The sequence below is a fragment of the Thamnophis sirtalis genome, unplaced genomic scaffold (genome assembly GCF_051295495.1).
Source record: "Thamnophis sirtalis isolate CommonGarterSnake01/CBP01778 unplaced genomic scaffold, rThaSir2_p1.2 scaffold_5, whole genome shotgun sequence".
Classification (NCBI taxonomy): domain Eukaryota; kingdom Metazoa; phylum Chordata; class Lepidosauria; order Squamata; family Natricidae; genus Thamnophis; species Thamnophis sirtalis.
In genome coordinates this window covers 70,334,935-70,352,486 of record NW_028261385.1, presented here as the reverse complement: position 1 = coordinate 70,352,486, position 17,552 = coordinate 70,334,935, and the positions used below count along the sequence as shown (strand labels likewise).

The window sequence follows — 17,552 nt, the reverse complement described above, 5'->3', positions numbered from 1 at the left end:
TTTCCCCCCCACCCAAGATGCCTAGTCTATTCAGCAAGTAACTACAGCTAATGCATAAATAAACAAATAAGACCTTGCTCTCATGCCATTTGGTTTAGCATTATGAATTGCTTTGCCTACCTCCATCCTGTATAACTATGGAATGCATCGTGGCATCCACATTCAGACGGAAGAGATCTCCTTTTTGGATTACAATTCTCTTTTCTTTATCATGTCCTGGATTCCAGTTTTTAAGGCGGGGATTTTGATCTGGGCAGTTCTCTGTAATACAATGGGATAATAATTACAATTAAAGTGCTATAGTAGTCAGGAAATTAATACAGCAGTGATAATATACCACTTACTCTGTTAATTTTTAAATCAAAATAAAATGCCAACAATTGAAAACAAATTCACATTGATCTAATGGATATTTTAATGTTATAATCCATTAATTTTTGAATATTCCACAAAAACTTATCTGGTAAGTAAGGTGCCCTTTGTCAGAAGTTACGTACGGAAATCAAACTATATTCTAAATCTGTCTTCTCCAGACATGATGGACTAAATTCTCAGTCATCAACAGTTGCCATAGCCACTGATGGATGTGACTACTGTCATTAAAAGTAGGTAAAGGCCTGACTAAGGATGACAAGGATCAAAGTCAACAAGTAGGGAAGGTGCTGATAGTAGAAAGTCTTACAGCAGTTAGTAAATGATTCCAGACAAACAAATTTAACCACTACTAAAGTCACTTGAAGATTGGTTGCTCTCATTGTCAGAAAATGTCCCTCAGGTTGTATTTCTCTTTGACAAGCTTCCATCCATTACTTCTTCTCCTGCTTGCTGGTGCCCTAGGTAATAAGTCACTCCTACTTCTTTATGACAGCAACTCAAATATTGAAAGACAGCTATCATGTCCTATCCCCCCCCCCCCCAATTGTTCTCATCAATTGACTAGTCATAGATCCCGCAAGTGTTGCAATTTTTGCCTGGCAGAATGGAACAATATAGAAGCAATTGTTAGCTGCTGTGCTGCTATGGCCAGGAAAGAATCTCCACCTGGAAAACCCCAAAAACATCCTTTCCTGGTAGACTTTCCAGTATTTGCATTGCTTAGTAGCAGGCAAAACAAAGGAATCTCTACTAATCATGGGTACATCCTTACTCAGCAATGTACTGTAACTCTTTCCTTTGCAGCTAAAATGTGAAAGGGAAAACTTCAAATGAATCTTAGCAGCAAACTGTAACAAGGATTGCATCCACTATGCGCAAGTGCATAATACAGACATCATTGCACCCTTTAAGTTTACAAATCAAAATAGGGTGTTTTTTTTCCACCTTTAACTACACTCCAAAGTTTCTAAAAAGAGGGCTGAAGAGCCATCATATAGATTCTAAGCATTTATCAAACTAGCCAGTTATAGCTTTTACTTTTTGAAAGACACTAAAAAAAAAAAGCCAGAATGGGCTTTTCAAGCAGCCAACCAAACCAAGGCAACCCATCAGCATAGAAAACTTAGTTAAAAGTTATGTCGATATGGCTTGTTACATTTTGGGATAGGTTGCAAGATATTGATATGCTTTAGTCGTGCTGATCAGAATACATTTGAGCTTTTAGAGTGCATTTGAAAATGCAGGGGCATTTCATTTGTACAGGCATGTTGAAACTCAGCATGAACATTTTAAAATCATGTTTTTAAAAAACAAAAAGTTGACTGAGTAAGGCCACAGTGGCTTGGTTCTCACGTAATACTAAGCTCTTAAGATGCAAATCACCTGGTATGTTAGGTCACCAATCTTCAAACAACTAAGTAAATACAGAGTTTACAGATTAAACTAACCCTCAAACTAAACACTGTGGTTTACCCAGAATGTGGAGGCATCCCTATAGCAGCCATGCACTCCTGCAAAGAGATATGGCTGCTTTAATGAATCATAGACAACCGCACATTGCACTCCCACACTTCCAAAGAGCTCCTACACTGCCTGAAAGATAAGATTAGTTTGAAATTAACAGCCTTTACTTTTCAAATGTATATATGTGTATACAGGTGAAACTCGAAAAATTAGAATATTGTGCAAAAGTTCATTTATTTCAGTAATGCAACTTAAAAGATGAAACTAATATATGAGATACTCATTACATGCAAAGCAAGGTAGTTCAAGCCGTGATTTGTCATAATTGTGATGATTATGGCTTGCAGCTCATGAAAACCCCAAATCCACAATCTCATAAAATTAGAATATTAGATGCAATCAATAAAACAAGGATTGTACATAGAGCAATATCGGACCTCTGAAAAGTATAAGTATGCATATGTACTCAGTACTTGGTTTGGGGCCCTTTTTCAGCAATTACTGCCTCAATGTGACGTGGCATGGAAGCTATCAGCCTGTGGCACTGCTGAGGTGTTATGGATGACCAGGATGCTTCAATAGTGCCCTTCAGCTCTTCTGCATTGTTTGGTCTCATGTCTCTCATCTTTCTCTTGGCAATGCCCCATAGATTCTCTATGGGGTTCACATCAGGCGAGTTTGCTGGCTAATCAAGCACAGTAATCCCACGGTCATTGAACCAGGTTTTGGTGCTTTTGGCAGTGTGGGCAGGTGCCAAGTCCTGCTGGAAAATGAAGTCAGCATCCCCATAAAGTTAGTCTGTGGAAGGAAGCATGAAGTGTTCCAAAATCTCCTGGTAGATGGCTGCGTTGACCCTGGACTTAATGAAGCACAGTGGACCAACACCAGCAGATGACATGGCTCCCCAAATCAACACAGACTGTGGAAACTTCACACTGGACTTCAAGCATCTTGCAGTGTGTGCGTCTCCATTCTTTCTCCATATTTGGTTCCTTGGTTTCCAAATGAGATGCAAAAGTTGCTCTCATCAGAAAAGAGGACTTTGGAGCACTGAGCAACAGACCAGGTCTGTTTTTCTTTAAACCAGGTAAGATGTTGTTTGTTGTTCGGGAGCAGCTTGACAAGAGGAATATGACATTTGAAGCCGATGTCCAGGATCTGTCTGTGTGTGGTGGCTCTTGATGCACTGACTCCAGCCTCAGTCCACTCCTTGTGAAAGTCCCCAATACTTTTGAATGGCCTTTTCCTGACAATCCTCTCCAGGCTGCAGTCATCCCTGCTGCTTGTGCACCTTTTTCTTCCACATAACTTTCTATTAATGTGCTTTGATACAGCATTTTGGAAACATCCAACTTCTTTTGCAATTACCTTTTGAGGCTTTCCCTCCTTATGGAGAGTGTCAATGATGGTTTTCTGCACTACTGTCAGGTTAGCAGTCTTTCCGATGATTGTGATTCCTACTGAACCAGACTGAGAGACCATTTAAAGGCTCAGGAACTCTTTGCAGGTATTATGGCTTAATCAGCTGATTAGAGCGGGACACTTTGAGCCTAGAATATTGCACCTTTTCACAATATTCTAATTTTCTGAGAGTGTGGATTTGGGGTTTTCATGGACTGTAATCACAATTATGACAAATCATGGCTTGAACTATCTTGCTTTGCATGTAATGAGTATCTCATATATTAGTTTCATCTTTTAAGTTGCATTACTGAAATAAATGAATTTTTGCACGATATTCTAATTTTTTGAGTTTCACCTGTATGTGAAAACATATTTATATACCTATGTGTTGTGGCCCAGCAGGATCTGGTTGAGCTGCTGATGGACTTAGATAGTGAGGAACAATATGAGTCTGCCATGGAAGATGTGGAGGACTCTGGGCAGGGTTCAGCTCAGAGCAGGGACCAGAGAGGCTGGTTGGCCACCAGGAGGCGCCTGAGGCATGGAGCAGTGGGGAGGATCAAAGGCAGTTTGTCCCTGATGCAAGGGAAGCAGCAACTCCGTAGGCAGCCTCACAGAAGATGATTTAAGCACAGGTGGTTGTTGTTTGGCCCCTCCCAAGAGCAATTATAGGTGAGGCCTTGGGAGGGGACGTTTGCAGGAAGCAACCGTTCGAATTAGTAGTGAATAAAATCTATCCGTGTATTCTAGCCGTATCTGTTCGTTTGGACTCTCTGGGTTGCTTCGTTTGGATTATTTGAGTTGCAGCAGAGCTACTGTATTGAACTGTGAGTAGCCTGGGCCTTCAGCCAAAGGATTCGTTATCTCAGTAATTGAGCAGTGGCAAACAGCCAAGCCTGTGTTCTAGTGTATTCAGAGGCGGGGGGGGGGGGGGTCAGAACACATATGGATATGTGTGTGTATTAACATTTAAGAAAAACCTGAGTATCAGAGTCACTCCTACACTGGAGATATCCAATGGCATTTGGCCTTTATGAAAAAAGTCAGGTACAAAATATGTCAAGTCCAGGTTACAGAAGCATGGAAATTAAATTTAATTTACATTATAATCTAATTAACATTAATTGTATTAAATATAAGTTATCTTCCCAATTATTTAATGACATAATTTGGCCACCACTTTTGGTGGCGCTTCTGAGGCTGTCTTGAGTTCCACTCTTTAATTAAGCGGCTTGGAAAAAAAGGTGAAGCTTGTATTTCTTGTGCTTTTGTGGCAAATGTCATGTACTGTACAGTATAAAATGCAGTTTTGTATTTCGGAGAGGCTTTATCTGTTGATGAGACTGCATGTAATGTATTTTCAGAAAACAGACCAAAAACCAACTTCAGAACTATATGCACACTAACCAACTCTTATACCAACTACAGTATCTTCTGTGATTTTTTTATATCAGAGAAATGAGATCTATTAAAGTAGATTGTCATCATTAAAAAAATGCTATTTTCCAAATTTAGGATAATTATTTGTGCTTTAATTATCATAAATATCATTGCACTTAAAATCTGCATAGTTTTTTACATAACAGCAACATAGAGCCCCCCCCCCCCCAATCAGTAGCAATATACAATAAAGAGCACGACTTACTGAAACTTACCATCAGGGGCATACTTTGATGCTATGCCCAAAATAATTCCAAGTGCAATAAAAAATGAAAAGCTGGACATGGCAAAGCAAATAAACGTATTTTTGTGCCTATTCTTTCTGCTTGCTTCTGCATGACAGCGTTGTGGATCTCCTGAAGAGGCTACTGTGGCACGAGCTTCCTGTCTTGCACAGGAAAATTTGGCTGAAGCTTGATTATTTGGAGGTGGTGGAGGACGAAGTGGGACGACTCTTCCTGGGACATAACCAGACTTATAGCTGCTTCCATTCTGTGCCTGAAGGAAGGAAGGAGAACTTCCCCTGGGACCAACGGTGTGCATGTTATACAATCACTAGAATAATAATAAAAAGGATTATTCCAGCAGCCCCAAACATAATACAAAGACAGAAGAATGGATAAATGAATGATTTTTTAAAAGAAAAATTACTTACAATGAAAGGAGGCCCATCTTTTGCATAATATACCAAAAAAAAAAACCTGAAACCAATTTCCCAATTTAAGTCGAGCTTGACCACAATTTATTTTTATACAGGGATTTGTCAAGCAAATAAACACATAAGTTTGAGGAAACATGCTTGGAAATTTCACCAACATTTAAAGGACTTCTATCACTGTATTCAGTAATACAATATGACACACTATTGGGATATGCTTTTAGGTCATTATAGAGTTAGGCATACAAAAGATTTAGATGTAGGCATACAAAAATAATTCAACAAATATTCAATTATGCTCAAAATTGGAATAATTAAATGTTTATAAAAATTGTCTTTGGGATATGAGAAAAGATTATAATAAATATGGATTATGATTGTCTGTATGTCTATATAAGTATGGCAGTCATTTTAGTCAGTGAAGGTCAGAAGTCTAGTAAATGAAATCACAATTTTTATATGTAAATTTTCTTTCACTTGCACTGCTAATCTAAGAAAGTATCTTGACCCACCTCATGAATAAATATCAGAATATGTAAATGATTTGCTATATCAACCAATTTACTGAATATTTTTCTTCAAGACAAAAAAATCTTTCCCACATGTCCAAGCTATAAAAAAAATAAGATTCTAATTATCTTACTGGTATCAACAGTCTTGAGCTATGCTAATCATATATGACAATGTAACTTAAAGTATTACTATTCTTTCACTCTTCATATCATCAGCCTTAATGATGGTTTTAAAAGTAAAGCAGATAAACTTGAATGTGTTAAATAATTAACACATTCTGGTGCACAATGAAAGAAGTAAATAGCTCCCTTGATTTTATCTGATTTTAAATGTTCAGGTTCATTTGCAAATCTACTAGACCAGGGGTTGGCAACCTTAAAACACTCAGAGCCATTTGGACCTGTTTCCCACAGAAAAGAAAACACCGGGAGCCACAAAACCTTTCCCGTGCCTGACTATTTCCTGAGTGGCCACAGAACTAGCATATGTAGTTGAATTAAATGTTCTGTTTTCTTCTGAAACTTTTCTTGGATTTATCGATGGTTGGCCTACCAGGAGCTGAATAGCTCAATAAATTGGTGCCGGCAGGTATCACACATTGGCTCTTGTGACACATATTTTGAGCGATAGGGAGCCGTAGCAGAGGAATGAGAGTCACATGTGGCTCCAGAACCGAGGGTTGCTGACCCCTGTACTAGACCAACCTTGCCCAAGCTTGTGCTTTCTAGATGTGTTGGCCTTTCCATTTTACTAATTTGCATCAGTATATGTTAGGCAACAGGAAGGGAAAGCCAGATTCTCTTAATTACACGATTAGTAAGAACTGCAGTGATTCACTTAACAACCTTGGCAAAAAGGTTGTAAATTGAGTGTGATTCACTTAACAACTGCCTTGCTTAGCAACAGAAATTCTGGCTCCAATTGTGCTCATAAGTTGAGGATTACCCATAATCAATACTATATTCTTTAAGAGGAACAGAAATTTCTTCCTTTCCAAAGAGAATCCTTGTTCAGACAACATGTAAATGTTTGAAGTGCTTGTATTAAAAATGCATTGTTTCAAGAATTAAAGAGCCCTTTTAAGTTTTAATTAATCAATTAAACTTTGTAACCTACTATGCCATATGTTGAATGCAAATAAAGATACTTTTTAAACTAGCCTCTGGCAATGGTCTTAATCATGCCTTCATCCACAGTGTTTGTACTAATTAGCTTTATATTGTCAGAGTTAATGCCAGCATAGTACACTATCACTGTAAAACTCATTTCTACATCGTAACTGCTATATTATCTTTTATGATTGACTGAGCATGCTAACTATTAAAACTAGATAGGAGCTAATATCTAACGCTTGAATTCCCACGAGGCGAACATCTCCAAGGCTGTAAGAATAAGTTTTCCTTTTGTCTAATTTCATTATACTGAGTATTCTTACTTAAGTTTTGGCTAGGAACTCACTAAACGAAGATTTTCCATTTTGTTTCAGCAAGAATGCACATGCCAGAAGTACCCACACACCATCTTGGCACAGGTAAGGAATGTAATACTTTCCATTAAAGAATTCAAGATGTATTTTAAAAGACGTAGCTTTTTGACTCATTAGAACTATCACATGAAATGCATTTGTTTTGGTTATCTTCCACTTTTCCTAAAACCAAGTGTAGGGCAGCTAACATTGAGCAAGAGCTTGTTTCAAGCTAGTTTCTAAATGCTGCCAGGTCAGTGATTTCCAAGTACTCCATAGCAATTCTTTCCTGTAAAGTAGGTGGCAGAGCTAAAGGAGTGCTGGCAATTTTGCCCCTGTGATAAGTCATTGAGGGGACCAATCTATGGACCACATCCCATTTGTCAGTCTTGAACAGGATATCATGTTTAATAGATGGACTGACGGACTTACAATACAGAGAACATGTGTATGTGTGTGTTTGTGTATGTATGTTGTGCCAACAAATAGTATTTTTTCTCCTCTGTAGCTTTTAACTGGAATGCCAGTTGAGTGTTGAGTTCCCTTTGTTGTGTTTGTGTGTGTGTCAATGTTGAGTTTCTTTCTTAGGGATCCTTGAGTCCAATCCAGGATCAGCCTGGAATTCTTCTGATGTTGGATTACAAGTTCCATCAACCCCACTCTGTACAGTCAATAATCAATGGCAAGTGGAATTACCATTGGCAATAGTCTATAACAGATGTTCCCAATCAGCATACCTGGCTGGAGAATTCTGGGAGTTGAACTCCATATGTCTTAAAGTTGCCAAGATTGGGAACCCCTGGTCTATACAATCTTGATATAGACAAGATAGAGTTACACGTGTGAAAAACACAAGTTACAAGCATCAAGGCCAGAAATTAATCCTCCATGAACTTGGGTAGACCCCTTTTAAAACCATCTAAGCTGGTGAAATTAATTGTGACAGATTTAAAAGAAGAACTTTCTATGATTTATCTTGAATCTCATAGTAGATGACACTAAGATTTAACATTGAGAGAAGACAAAGAATTCTTTCCACGCTTTCCATACTGTATCTGTTTCCCCTCTCAGGTAAAAGCTGCCAATTTTAGTCTACGTATTTTAATTTTCTAATAATTTTGGTTGCCAATTTCAGCACTCTCTCAAATTGCAATATCCTTCTTGAGTTCAGCGACCAAATATATACATAGAATTTCAAGGTTTTATAAACCAGCATTATTCAATTAGCCCCATTAGGTGGGAGCGCTTAACTGATCTTCCAGGAGTACAAAAAAACTGACCTTTGGATGAAAAACCAACAAAAGTTTAAGTTTCAGGTTAAGTTTTAAACTTTAAGTTTAAAAGGCATGTCTAGCATTTCCCTATACTGGGATAGGCAGCAGGGGAAAAAAGTGATCAGTTTCAGTGATGATAGCTGCACCACTGGAAGATCTGAAAGGTCAGGTTAGAGACACACATCATCATGGAGAAAATCTAAGTGTTGCCAAGAGCTGATATGGGCTTGATGGCACACCATTAACCAACCAGTGGCCACAGCTGCCTGAGGTAAGCCACTGGTAAGGAATGTGGAAGCTGTAGACCACAAAAAGTTCCTAACTGGGGTGGAGCATTTCTAAAGAAAAGAAAAGGGGATGGAGAACTGTGTTCACTTTTTTTCTTTTTTTAAAAGTGATTTCTAAAATATTTTCCCTTCAGCTAAGCAGTAGAAGCAGCTGCTTTTAAGAAGCCAGTCACCAACCACCAACTAGAAAATGGGGTGAAAAGGCTGCAGTAGGGCATTCAAAGAGAGTTGGGAGGACTGTTGAGGGGTTAGCTTAACAAAACAGTCTTGGGAGAGAAGTACAGTCCTCAACTTATGATAATTGGGCCCAAGATTTTGGTTAAGCAAGCCGCTTTTAAGTTAATTTTGCCTTATTTTATGACCTTTCTTGCCTCAGTTGTTAAGTGAATCACTGCAGTTGATACGTTAGGTAACCCGGTTGTTAAGTGAACCTGGCTTCCCCATTGACTCTGCTTGTCAGTTGGTCCCAAAAGTGGATCACATGATCTTGGGGCACTGGGCTGGTCATAAATAGGAACCAGTTGTCAAGCATCTGAATTTTGATCACACAATCATGGTGATGCTGGGAAAGGTCGTAACTGTGAGAAACGGTCATCAATCACTTTTTGTCCAGTGCCCTTGCAACTGTGAACGGTCATTAAATGAACTGTTTTAAGTCGAGGACTACCTGTACAGACATATTTTGGTCTTCAGTGAAAAGGGAGAAAAGGTGGCCCCATTCTTTGGGGCTGGAGCAATTTTTTTTTTTTTGGCTTCCTTCGGGGTTTGCAAGGAGGCAGGGGCAGCTGCTCTGCATTTGAAAGAAAGCTCGCGGGATACCAAGCAGGCGCCTCTGCAGCCGAGGAGGGAGAAGGGCGAGAGGCAGGCAGCGAGCGAAGAACAACAAAAAAAAAAGAGGCATCAGAGAAAAGATCCCGGGGAAGACAGAAAGAGCCGGAGGGGGAAGGAGGCAGAGCGGGAAGTCCAGTGGGTGGGTGGGTGAGTGGGTGGGGAAAGGGAGTCCTGAAGCGCTGGCCAGGAATGCGGGGCGCGCGGCTCCTTTCCAAAAGATCCCGGAGGGAAAGCGCCTGCCTGCTGCGCCCCGCAGGCGGGAAGGAGGAAGACGGCACTTACCGGGGCCTCGAGGACGGCGGGAGGAAGAGGGGGAGGAGGAAGAGACGGTGGGAAGGAGCTCAGGGCGGAGGTGGCTGAGGCATGGTGCCCTCTCTCTCACTGTGTGTCGTGCACCGTAGCCGCTTCTTCTCCCAATGGCACCGAATCCCTTCGCGTCCCTCTGGCGGGGAAACAGCCCTGCCCGACGCAACAGCCGCTCCGCCCAGTCGGCTGCAAGCGCCTCCTTCGCCCTCTCCCCACCTCCCCCAACAGCATTTGCCCGCGTCTCCCCGGCGAGACTCTACCAGCCTTCCTTTCTTCCCCTCAGTTTGGCGGGGTGGAGCCTTCCGAGAGGTCCCACCCCGGCTGTTGGGGGGCGGGAGGGGAAGGAACAGAGGAGAACGGCGCCCGGGGAGGTTTCGCGGCCCCTCTCCGGCAGGGCCCTGGAAAGGAACCGCCGTGAGCATCGCGTGAAGGTTATTTGCGCGAGGGGAATCGCGGCGGGCTTCGGGAACGACTTTTAACATACCCAACCACCCCACTCCGACCGCACGAGTTTCCAACTCGGAAGCGCTCGGCGTATTTCAATGGCATTGCAACGAGCGCGAAGGACGCACGGCCAATTCGGAAATCCTTAACCAAAGCAAAAGGCACGGCCGGCTTTCGCCCCACCACCCACGCGCATTGTTGTTTCTTCTGCTGCTGCTGCTTCGCCTCTGGCCAAACTAGATTTGCCGGGCTTTTGAACAACGCGGTGTCTTTTGCAGCGGCTTGCTGCTGAGGCGATGGCGTTATTAAAGATCGGAAGACAATCTTACTTTTAGCCAAACAACACCTGACGCCTTTCTGGGCAACAGCCAGGCACAATGGACGCATGAAGTCCGCCTACAATACCGCCGTCTGTTTTCTCGTCAATCCCCGAGTTACGGGGCTCCTTAGGTTGGAAGCGGCCCGGCGGGAATGCAGCAACTGAGAATAAATTGAAATTAAACTGACTCCGTTGCCGGATTGAATCAGAAGCAAACAGTTTCGTTGAATTTAAAACTTGGCTTATTTGCAAGCCAATGCGCTCACGATTGTGGCTGTCGCCTTCCAGAGCTCTCAAAGGGTGTGCTGGCTAATCTTGAATCTACTCCAGTTAACAAAAGACATACCGGTCTTCCACTAATTATTTTTGTTTCTTTCCCCCATGGAGAAAGCGAGCCCGTTTTGCAAAATATTTCCTCACTACCCGAAAGAAGGGTTTATTCCTCGAACGCCACTTGCTCCCTTGATTTGTACATGAAGCAATTGGAGTTTGCACAAGGACAAGGAGCCCGTTAGCAGGACTGCTATTGTCCCTTCATCCTGACAGATGGGGGAGACTGCTAGTTGTGATGAAATTTTCGGTTAGGACAAGGGTTCAGTAGGCCACAGACACGGGCCTTTCCTCCCACAACTGGGCTCAGGAAAACGGAAAGATAACCTTGTCATGTGCTACTGAAAACCTTGTCGTTTTTCCTGCCCTTTTTGCAGTTGTTGCCCCTGGAAGCCGCATGACCCCCCTCAATCACCTTGAGTTGTCAAATGGAGGAACTGCCACCAAACTGAAGTGGTTTTCCTGAGTTTCTACAGAGAAACTGTAACAAAGAACAGATTGTCAGATCTTGGCAACATTACAGCCAGAATCCAGGACTTTATGTTTAGGGACACCCATGAAATCACTTTCTCTCCTAACTATCCCAGCCCTGCAATGGCTCCACAGGAATTAATGCAAGTTGTTAACAAGTTCATAATCAGGTTTTTAAAGTAGTTTTAAATCAAGGACTTCAACTGCAAAAGTAAAAATATTTTTACAACTGAATAGACCTGTGTTAGACTAATGTTGTTCCTTCTATTCTAGTGCTAATATTTTTAAGGTGGCAACCACCATATAAAATATATTTTTCATTTATTTTCTGAGTTATTCCTTTATGAATTATTTAGTTTAATGCACATATTGCATATTGCATAACAGCTCTATGCACTTTTCCAGTATTACATACTTAAGTCTCTTGAGGACTGGTCATAGAATAGCATCATGTGAATGGAAGGCCCCATGTTAGTTCAGTTCATGAGCCCAAGACACCCTTCGGTCCCCTGCTGCCTCAGATCATTGTTTACCAGTGTTAGGGATAGAATTGGCTTTTCCTTTTCTAGTTTACAGTGTAGAATGACTTACCCAAACAGCATCAGTTGCTGTCCTAGGACTCCTTGATAAGCTTTCTAAGGTAAAATCCCGATAGAGACCCTGAAAAAATGTAAAACACAGCCTTTGGTGTAACAAAGCACTACTTGTGCATGCCTACTTTCAGGGAGGACAGAAATCAAATGACTTCTTGGAAACATGAAGTTGTAGCCTTGACTTGATCAGAGTTGTTTTTTTACTGAAAACAGTCATAAGTCAATTTACCTGAACAATGCCTAAAGACCATGAGTGGGTGAAGTTGCACTATCCCAATAACTGAAATGAAGAAATAATATGGGTTCTCTTGTTAATTACAGGGAATGAGCATATATGATCGAGGATGATTTAAAAACCAATTTATCCTTTGTCATTTGCTCAACATTTTATTTGCTCTTGATGATCCACATTGATGCCGAGCAGAAAAACATCAATAATCAGCATATATTTTCCAAAAATCTATTTTCCTTTGAAATGATATTCATAATTCTAAATAATGTGAATCATTTAGCCTAATTGTGTTAGATTTAAACAGATATATTGTTCTCCTTTAAGCAGCAGTACAAAAGAGGCATTTTTCCTTAACAGCCTATAAAAAATGACAGTTTCAGTTTGAATTGAGGTCATAATAAATTTTATAATAATAAACTTATAGATACAACAAAACAAAGAGTTGTTCTTTAACAGTGAAATAGAAAATGCATTAAGGAATGCTTCATTTCAGACAGCTGTGAGCTTTTAAAACATATTTCAATATATTTCCACATTCAATCTATCATATAATATGTACCCTTAAATCATATATGGTTGGTTTGTTAAATTAGAGCTATCAAAAACTAGAGAGTGCCTATAGATTCTCAGTCATTCAGGTCATGGTTGTCCCAAATGTGCTTTTTCAGGAGGCAACAGAGAGCTGAAGAAGCTTCTTGGATAAAAAGCAAAATGTCTTCAAAGAAAAAACAAGAAAGTCCCATTGCCTCCTGAAAAAGCATCTTGGGATATGTTAAGAGGGAAATCTAGGCTCAGCAGGTAATTAAGTACAATTATGTTCTATAAGCAGCATTGTTCCTCTGAAAATATTTTTAAAGGCACATAAGGTTACGTACATGAAGAAAAAAGAATACTCAGGGAAAGTCACAAGAATACAAAGAGCTGGCAGCCTCTGAGACAAAATGACTTTATAAAAACTAGTCTGAATTCTCAGAATCATATATATTCTAGTAATTGTGAAAATCAGACTGAATGATTTAAATGGACTTAAATTTAAAGTACATTGTAGAAAGTATTTTAATGCTTACCTCCTTGATGACAGCATGTATATATGAAATAAAGGGAATGCAAGGAGCTGAGGCAGCCTTTTACTTGTTTGTCTCTATAAGGGTAGTCAACAATGGAGTAAATGATCCTCCTTGCTTTCAGAGAATAAATATCCAGGCTTGACACTGGTACAGGAAGAGCATTATCTCTCAGATTCTGTGTTCAGGATGTCATGCCAAGCTCTCATTTTTCTGACTTAGAAAAACAGGAATTGTCTCATATGACACCCTAGTGTGAGCCAAATATTGTGATTTTTTAACCATTAGAATCACGAGCCTCTCTACCTTTGCTAATTTTACTTTTCAAGATTAAGTGACTTAACAGCATAATTTAATGCACTTCTATTCAGAGTCCCACTGAGTTACATAGAGCTTATTCACATTCAGCACTAGTGATGTTAACCTAATTTGGATAATGAAATATCTGCAAGAAAACCAAGCTCAAAGAACACCAAGGGCCCCCTTACACACGGGTAGACCCATATGCAAAATCCAGTTTTCTGTATAAATATCTTATACAGTGCAATTGCTGTTAGTGTGGTCAAGTAGTCACCCCAAGGGGGGAAGAAAAGAAATAATGGACTTTCTCTTCTATGATCTAAAGCAGGGGTGTCAAACTGGTGGCTCGTGGACTGGATGTATCACACACAGGCCATGCCCACCTCAGCTCCGTGAAAAAACATGATACGTCATGTGACAGCAACGTAACGCCACAAGTTTGACACCCATGGAATAAAGCAACAGTACGCTTTAAAATAATCTAAAGCCGTTGCTTTCAGTATCAGAAAATTTACCATTGTAGGAGCAGCTTTATTTAAATGAATGTTAAAGTAGTATGATGAGAAAAACCCATATCCTGAATTATTCTATTCCATAAACTCTGGTATCAAATAATTTACCACATTTTTATCTTCATCATAGTTCTTTATAAGACATGGTGCCACACTGACATAATATCCAGTAACTTCTGTATTGGAGTTTATAGAACATGGTAAACATGTTTTTCCCCCCTTGAAGTATTCTTTGGATAAAGAGCTATAAGTCATATTCTTCTGCGCTGCTTGCCTATATATTGTAAGACACCGCAATAAAATGCATTTAAGTAGCTGGAATCTCAAAGATGTTAATGACATGGAGACACTCTTGACCTTTTCAGCTGAAAATAAATACATAATCTATGTACTGTATTTATAATTCCACGAATCTATGGATATAGATTTTAGAAAAACATTTGAAACTATTTTTAAATTTCCAATTGAAACAGCAGAATAATCATTGGAAAGGCAGCATATCATATGCGAACAAATCACTAAAGGAACAAAAAGGCACAAATTGCTTTTTGAATGAGTGCTTTTCATGAAAAAAAAAGCTCAAGTGAGCCTGAACAATTGTACATAAATGCCAACATATGCCCCCCCTTACTTCTGGCCTTGCATTGCCTCCTATCGTATAGTGCCATGTCCCTTCAATGGAGTTCAGTGTACTATGATGAGTAAGTGTATTTGCTAAGTGGCTGGGCCTAGGTCTATTTTTCCTTGTTTTTTCCTTTTTCTATACAATAAATGTTAATTTTGCAAGACTTTGGTTTGGGCTGTGCTTCACTGCAAAGGAACACCACATTTTATATGTTTTATCTTGTGTACATTTTTATGATTGAGGGATTCTCAGACACAATATATCCTATTCAGAAGTAGGGAAAATGTGGCAGATAAAATACATTATCTGAAATACTTTTATGCATACCCACTGTCAACCATTGCAAAAATCTTTGTAAAGCTAAAGCTAAAATATCTGGTGTATTATTATTCAGAGTCCTTAAAGACCCTTTGCATACAATTAATATATATAAGCTACCTATATTATAGAAAATGGATTTTAAATACAAAGTTTAGAAAGCACAAAAGCTGTTAATGGTATTTTTTTAAGAAAAGCAGAAGCCAATTGCAAAATAATCTGTATCTACAGATATGACATTTAATCATTCAACAAAGGATGTAGTTTGGAACTAGAATTTTGTGTTTTTGTGGTACATATAATATGGGCTTCCTTAAAATAGTTATGTGGAAAATTCAGTGAAGTATTTCAATTAAAACACATAACTCTTTGTGACTGAACAAATTACATGGGCTAGTCCCAAAACAGGAGTATTTAATTAATTCTTCTGTAATGTTCCTTGCCCTAAGTATAAAAATGAAAAATGATAGTTTGTGGCTGCTAGTATAGTTTAGCATTGAAGGAACACACATTTTCAATTAAAATTTCCTGTTGCGGTTTACCTGTGACACTCATATGAGACTTAGTAATAGTGTTGTTTTCTATATAGTCATTGTACCATTATGTGCCCTTTATTCTGTTGGACACAACTGTCACTTAACTGAATGGACTACTGGAAACTCATGCATCATTCCTATTAGCAAATGTAGCACAAAAACAGGAAGTATAGTGATCTGTTACCAATCTGGCATTTCATCATACTCATTCTGAAATAGCTGCTTCTGCAATCAACATAGACTGGAATAAGAATCATCCACTTCAATGTATTTATTATACAGGGTGCTATTTAACATTCCCATTCAGAATGCTTGTCATTCAAAAACTGTGAAGAAACAGAGTTACATTACAACACAAAACATTTATATATGTGAACTTGCTAGCTGTTATCTAAAATGGGTCACCAACCTTTTGGACCTCATGGACCACAATTCATAATTTTCAATTCCGCAGACCACTAATATAGTCTGGCTAATGATTGGTTGGGTGGCCGTGGCCAAGTGGTCATGTGATTGGTGGGCATGCCCAATTCAATGTCACTCACATCAAAGGGCACTTCACCAGGTTCTACTCACCCCACCCCTCCCAGCCACTCCTTGCATGCCCGCCCGGGCTCCTCAGGGCCCCAACAGGAAGCCATTGTTGGAGCTAAGCAGCCACCATGAGAAAGAACTGGCAAAACAGCTGGCTAAGTTCAAATTGAATCTGACAGAGGAGGCTCAGCAGAAGCACCTCACTGAAAACTACGAAAATAGGCTTCCCAAGTAGAGGGAAAACCTATGGGAGGGCAAGGCCAGGTACCGGCACCTGGAGGCTCAGCAGGCTGAAATGGTCAGCCAGTTCCAGGCCATGATGCAGTCCCACTGGAAAAAGGCTGTCTGGCTCTTTGCCACCAATGGCCCCGGGAGGCTGAAGCAGATCCCAAGTCGGAATTTCTTCCCCCCTCCGACCCACACAAAAAGACCCAGAAGAGGGAGACTCTCTGCAGCAACATAAACATTCACTGCATGTATCCAGCCCAGGAGCCGTAGTTTGAGGTAATTTGATTTAGTGCAATATAAAAAATACAAATAGGTTTTCTGCGACCATCACAATTTTCTCAAGGACCACCAGTGGTCCATGGTCCATTAGTTGGTGACTGCTGATCTAGAAAACCATATAAAGACCAGATCCCACTAATGAAGCCAAGAAAAAATATATAACTCCTTGAAAGGTAGGATACTATTTTTTTTTAAAAAAAATACACATGAAAATATGGTATTCCATTGGCTATTGTTATTAGCCAAAAGTACCTCAACAACCCTAGTCCAAATACTGAAAAAATAATTTAGAAACAAGTAATACTTAGAGGAAAGTGCTGACATTTGTTTTTGTGAACAGTTGATATATGAGCACTTTTTGCCATTTGCAGAATCTGGAGGTAAGTTTAAAAATTCTACATTATCTTGAATAATTAGTGGGACTAACCAAACACCCACATTCCATTCTTTTATTCTTTATTGGTTATGAAAATGGTAATTTTAGAATAGTACTCTTTCTAGAACTTAAGAGCAATACATTTCTAAATTACGTTATAATTTAATAATTAAGAGATGATATAATGTTTTAGTAGAGCCTAGTAGAGTTAAGGCAACTGAAAATGCTGTTTTGTGAAATAAAGCTCCTTGAAAAAATTAAACTTTTCTCTTAAAAACCATGACAATATGAGATTTCTACTACTGAAATATAATGTAGTTTAGAATATTCTAGAATGAATTATTCTAATTATATAAACATAATTAACATCAGAG

The 17,552-nt window shown here is 39.6% G+C and overlaps 1 protein-coding gene across 1 annotated transcript in view; it reads right to left on the bottom strand.

Moving 5' to 3' along the window:
- The window catches only part of CEMIP2 (cell migration inducing hyaluronidase 2), a 49,089-nt gene extending 38,844 nt beyond the window's left edge, over positions 1-10,245 (bottom strand). Inside the window, exons 1-3 of the mRNA XM_014061698.2 lie at positions 9,994-10,245; positions 4,899-5,238; positions 121-261 (exon numbers count right to left, since the gene is read on the bottom strand). Coding sequence (XP_013917173.2) covers positions 121-261; positions 4,899-5,226 — 469 coding nt within the window. The 5' untranslated portion in view covers positions 5,227-5,238; positions 9,994-10,245. The remainder of the gene's footprint in view (positions 1-120; positions 262-4,898; positions 5,239-9,993) is intronic.
- Between the last annotated feature and the right edge of the window lie 7,307 nt (positions 10,246-17,552).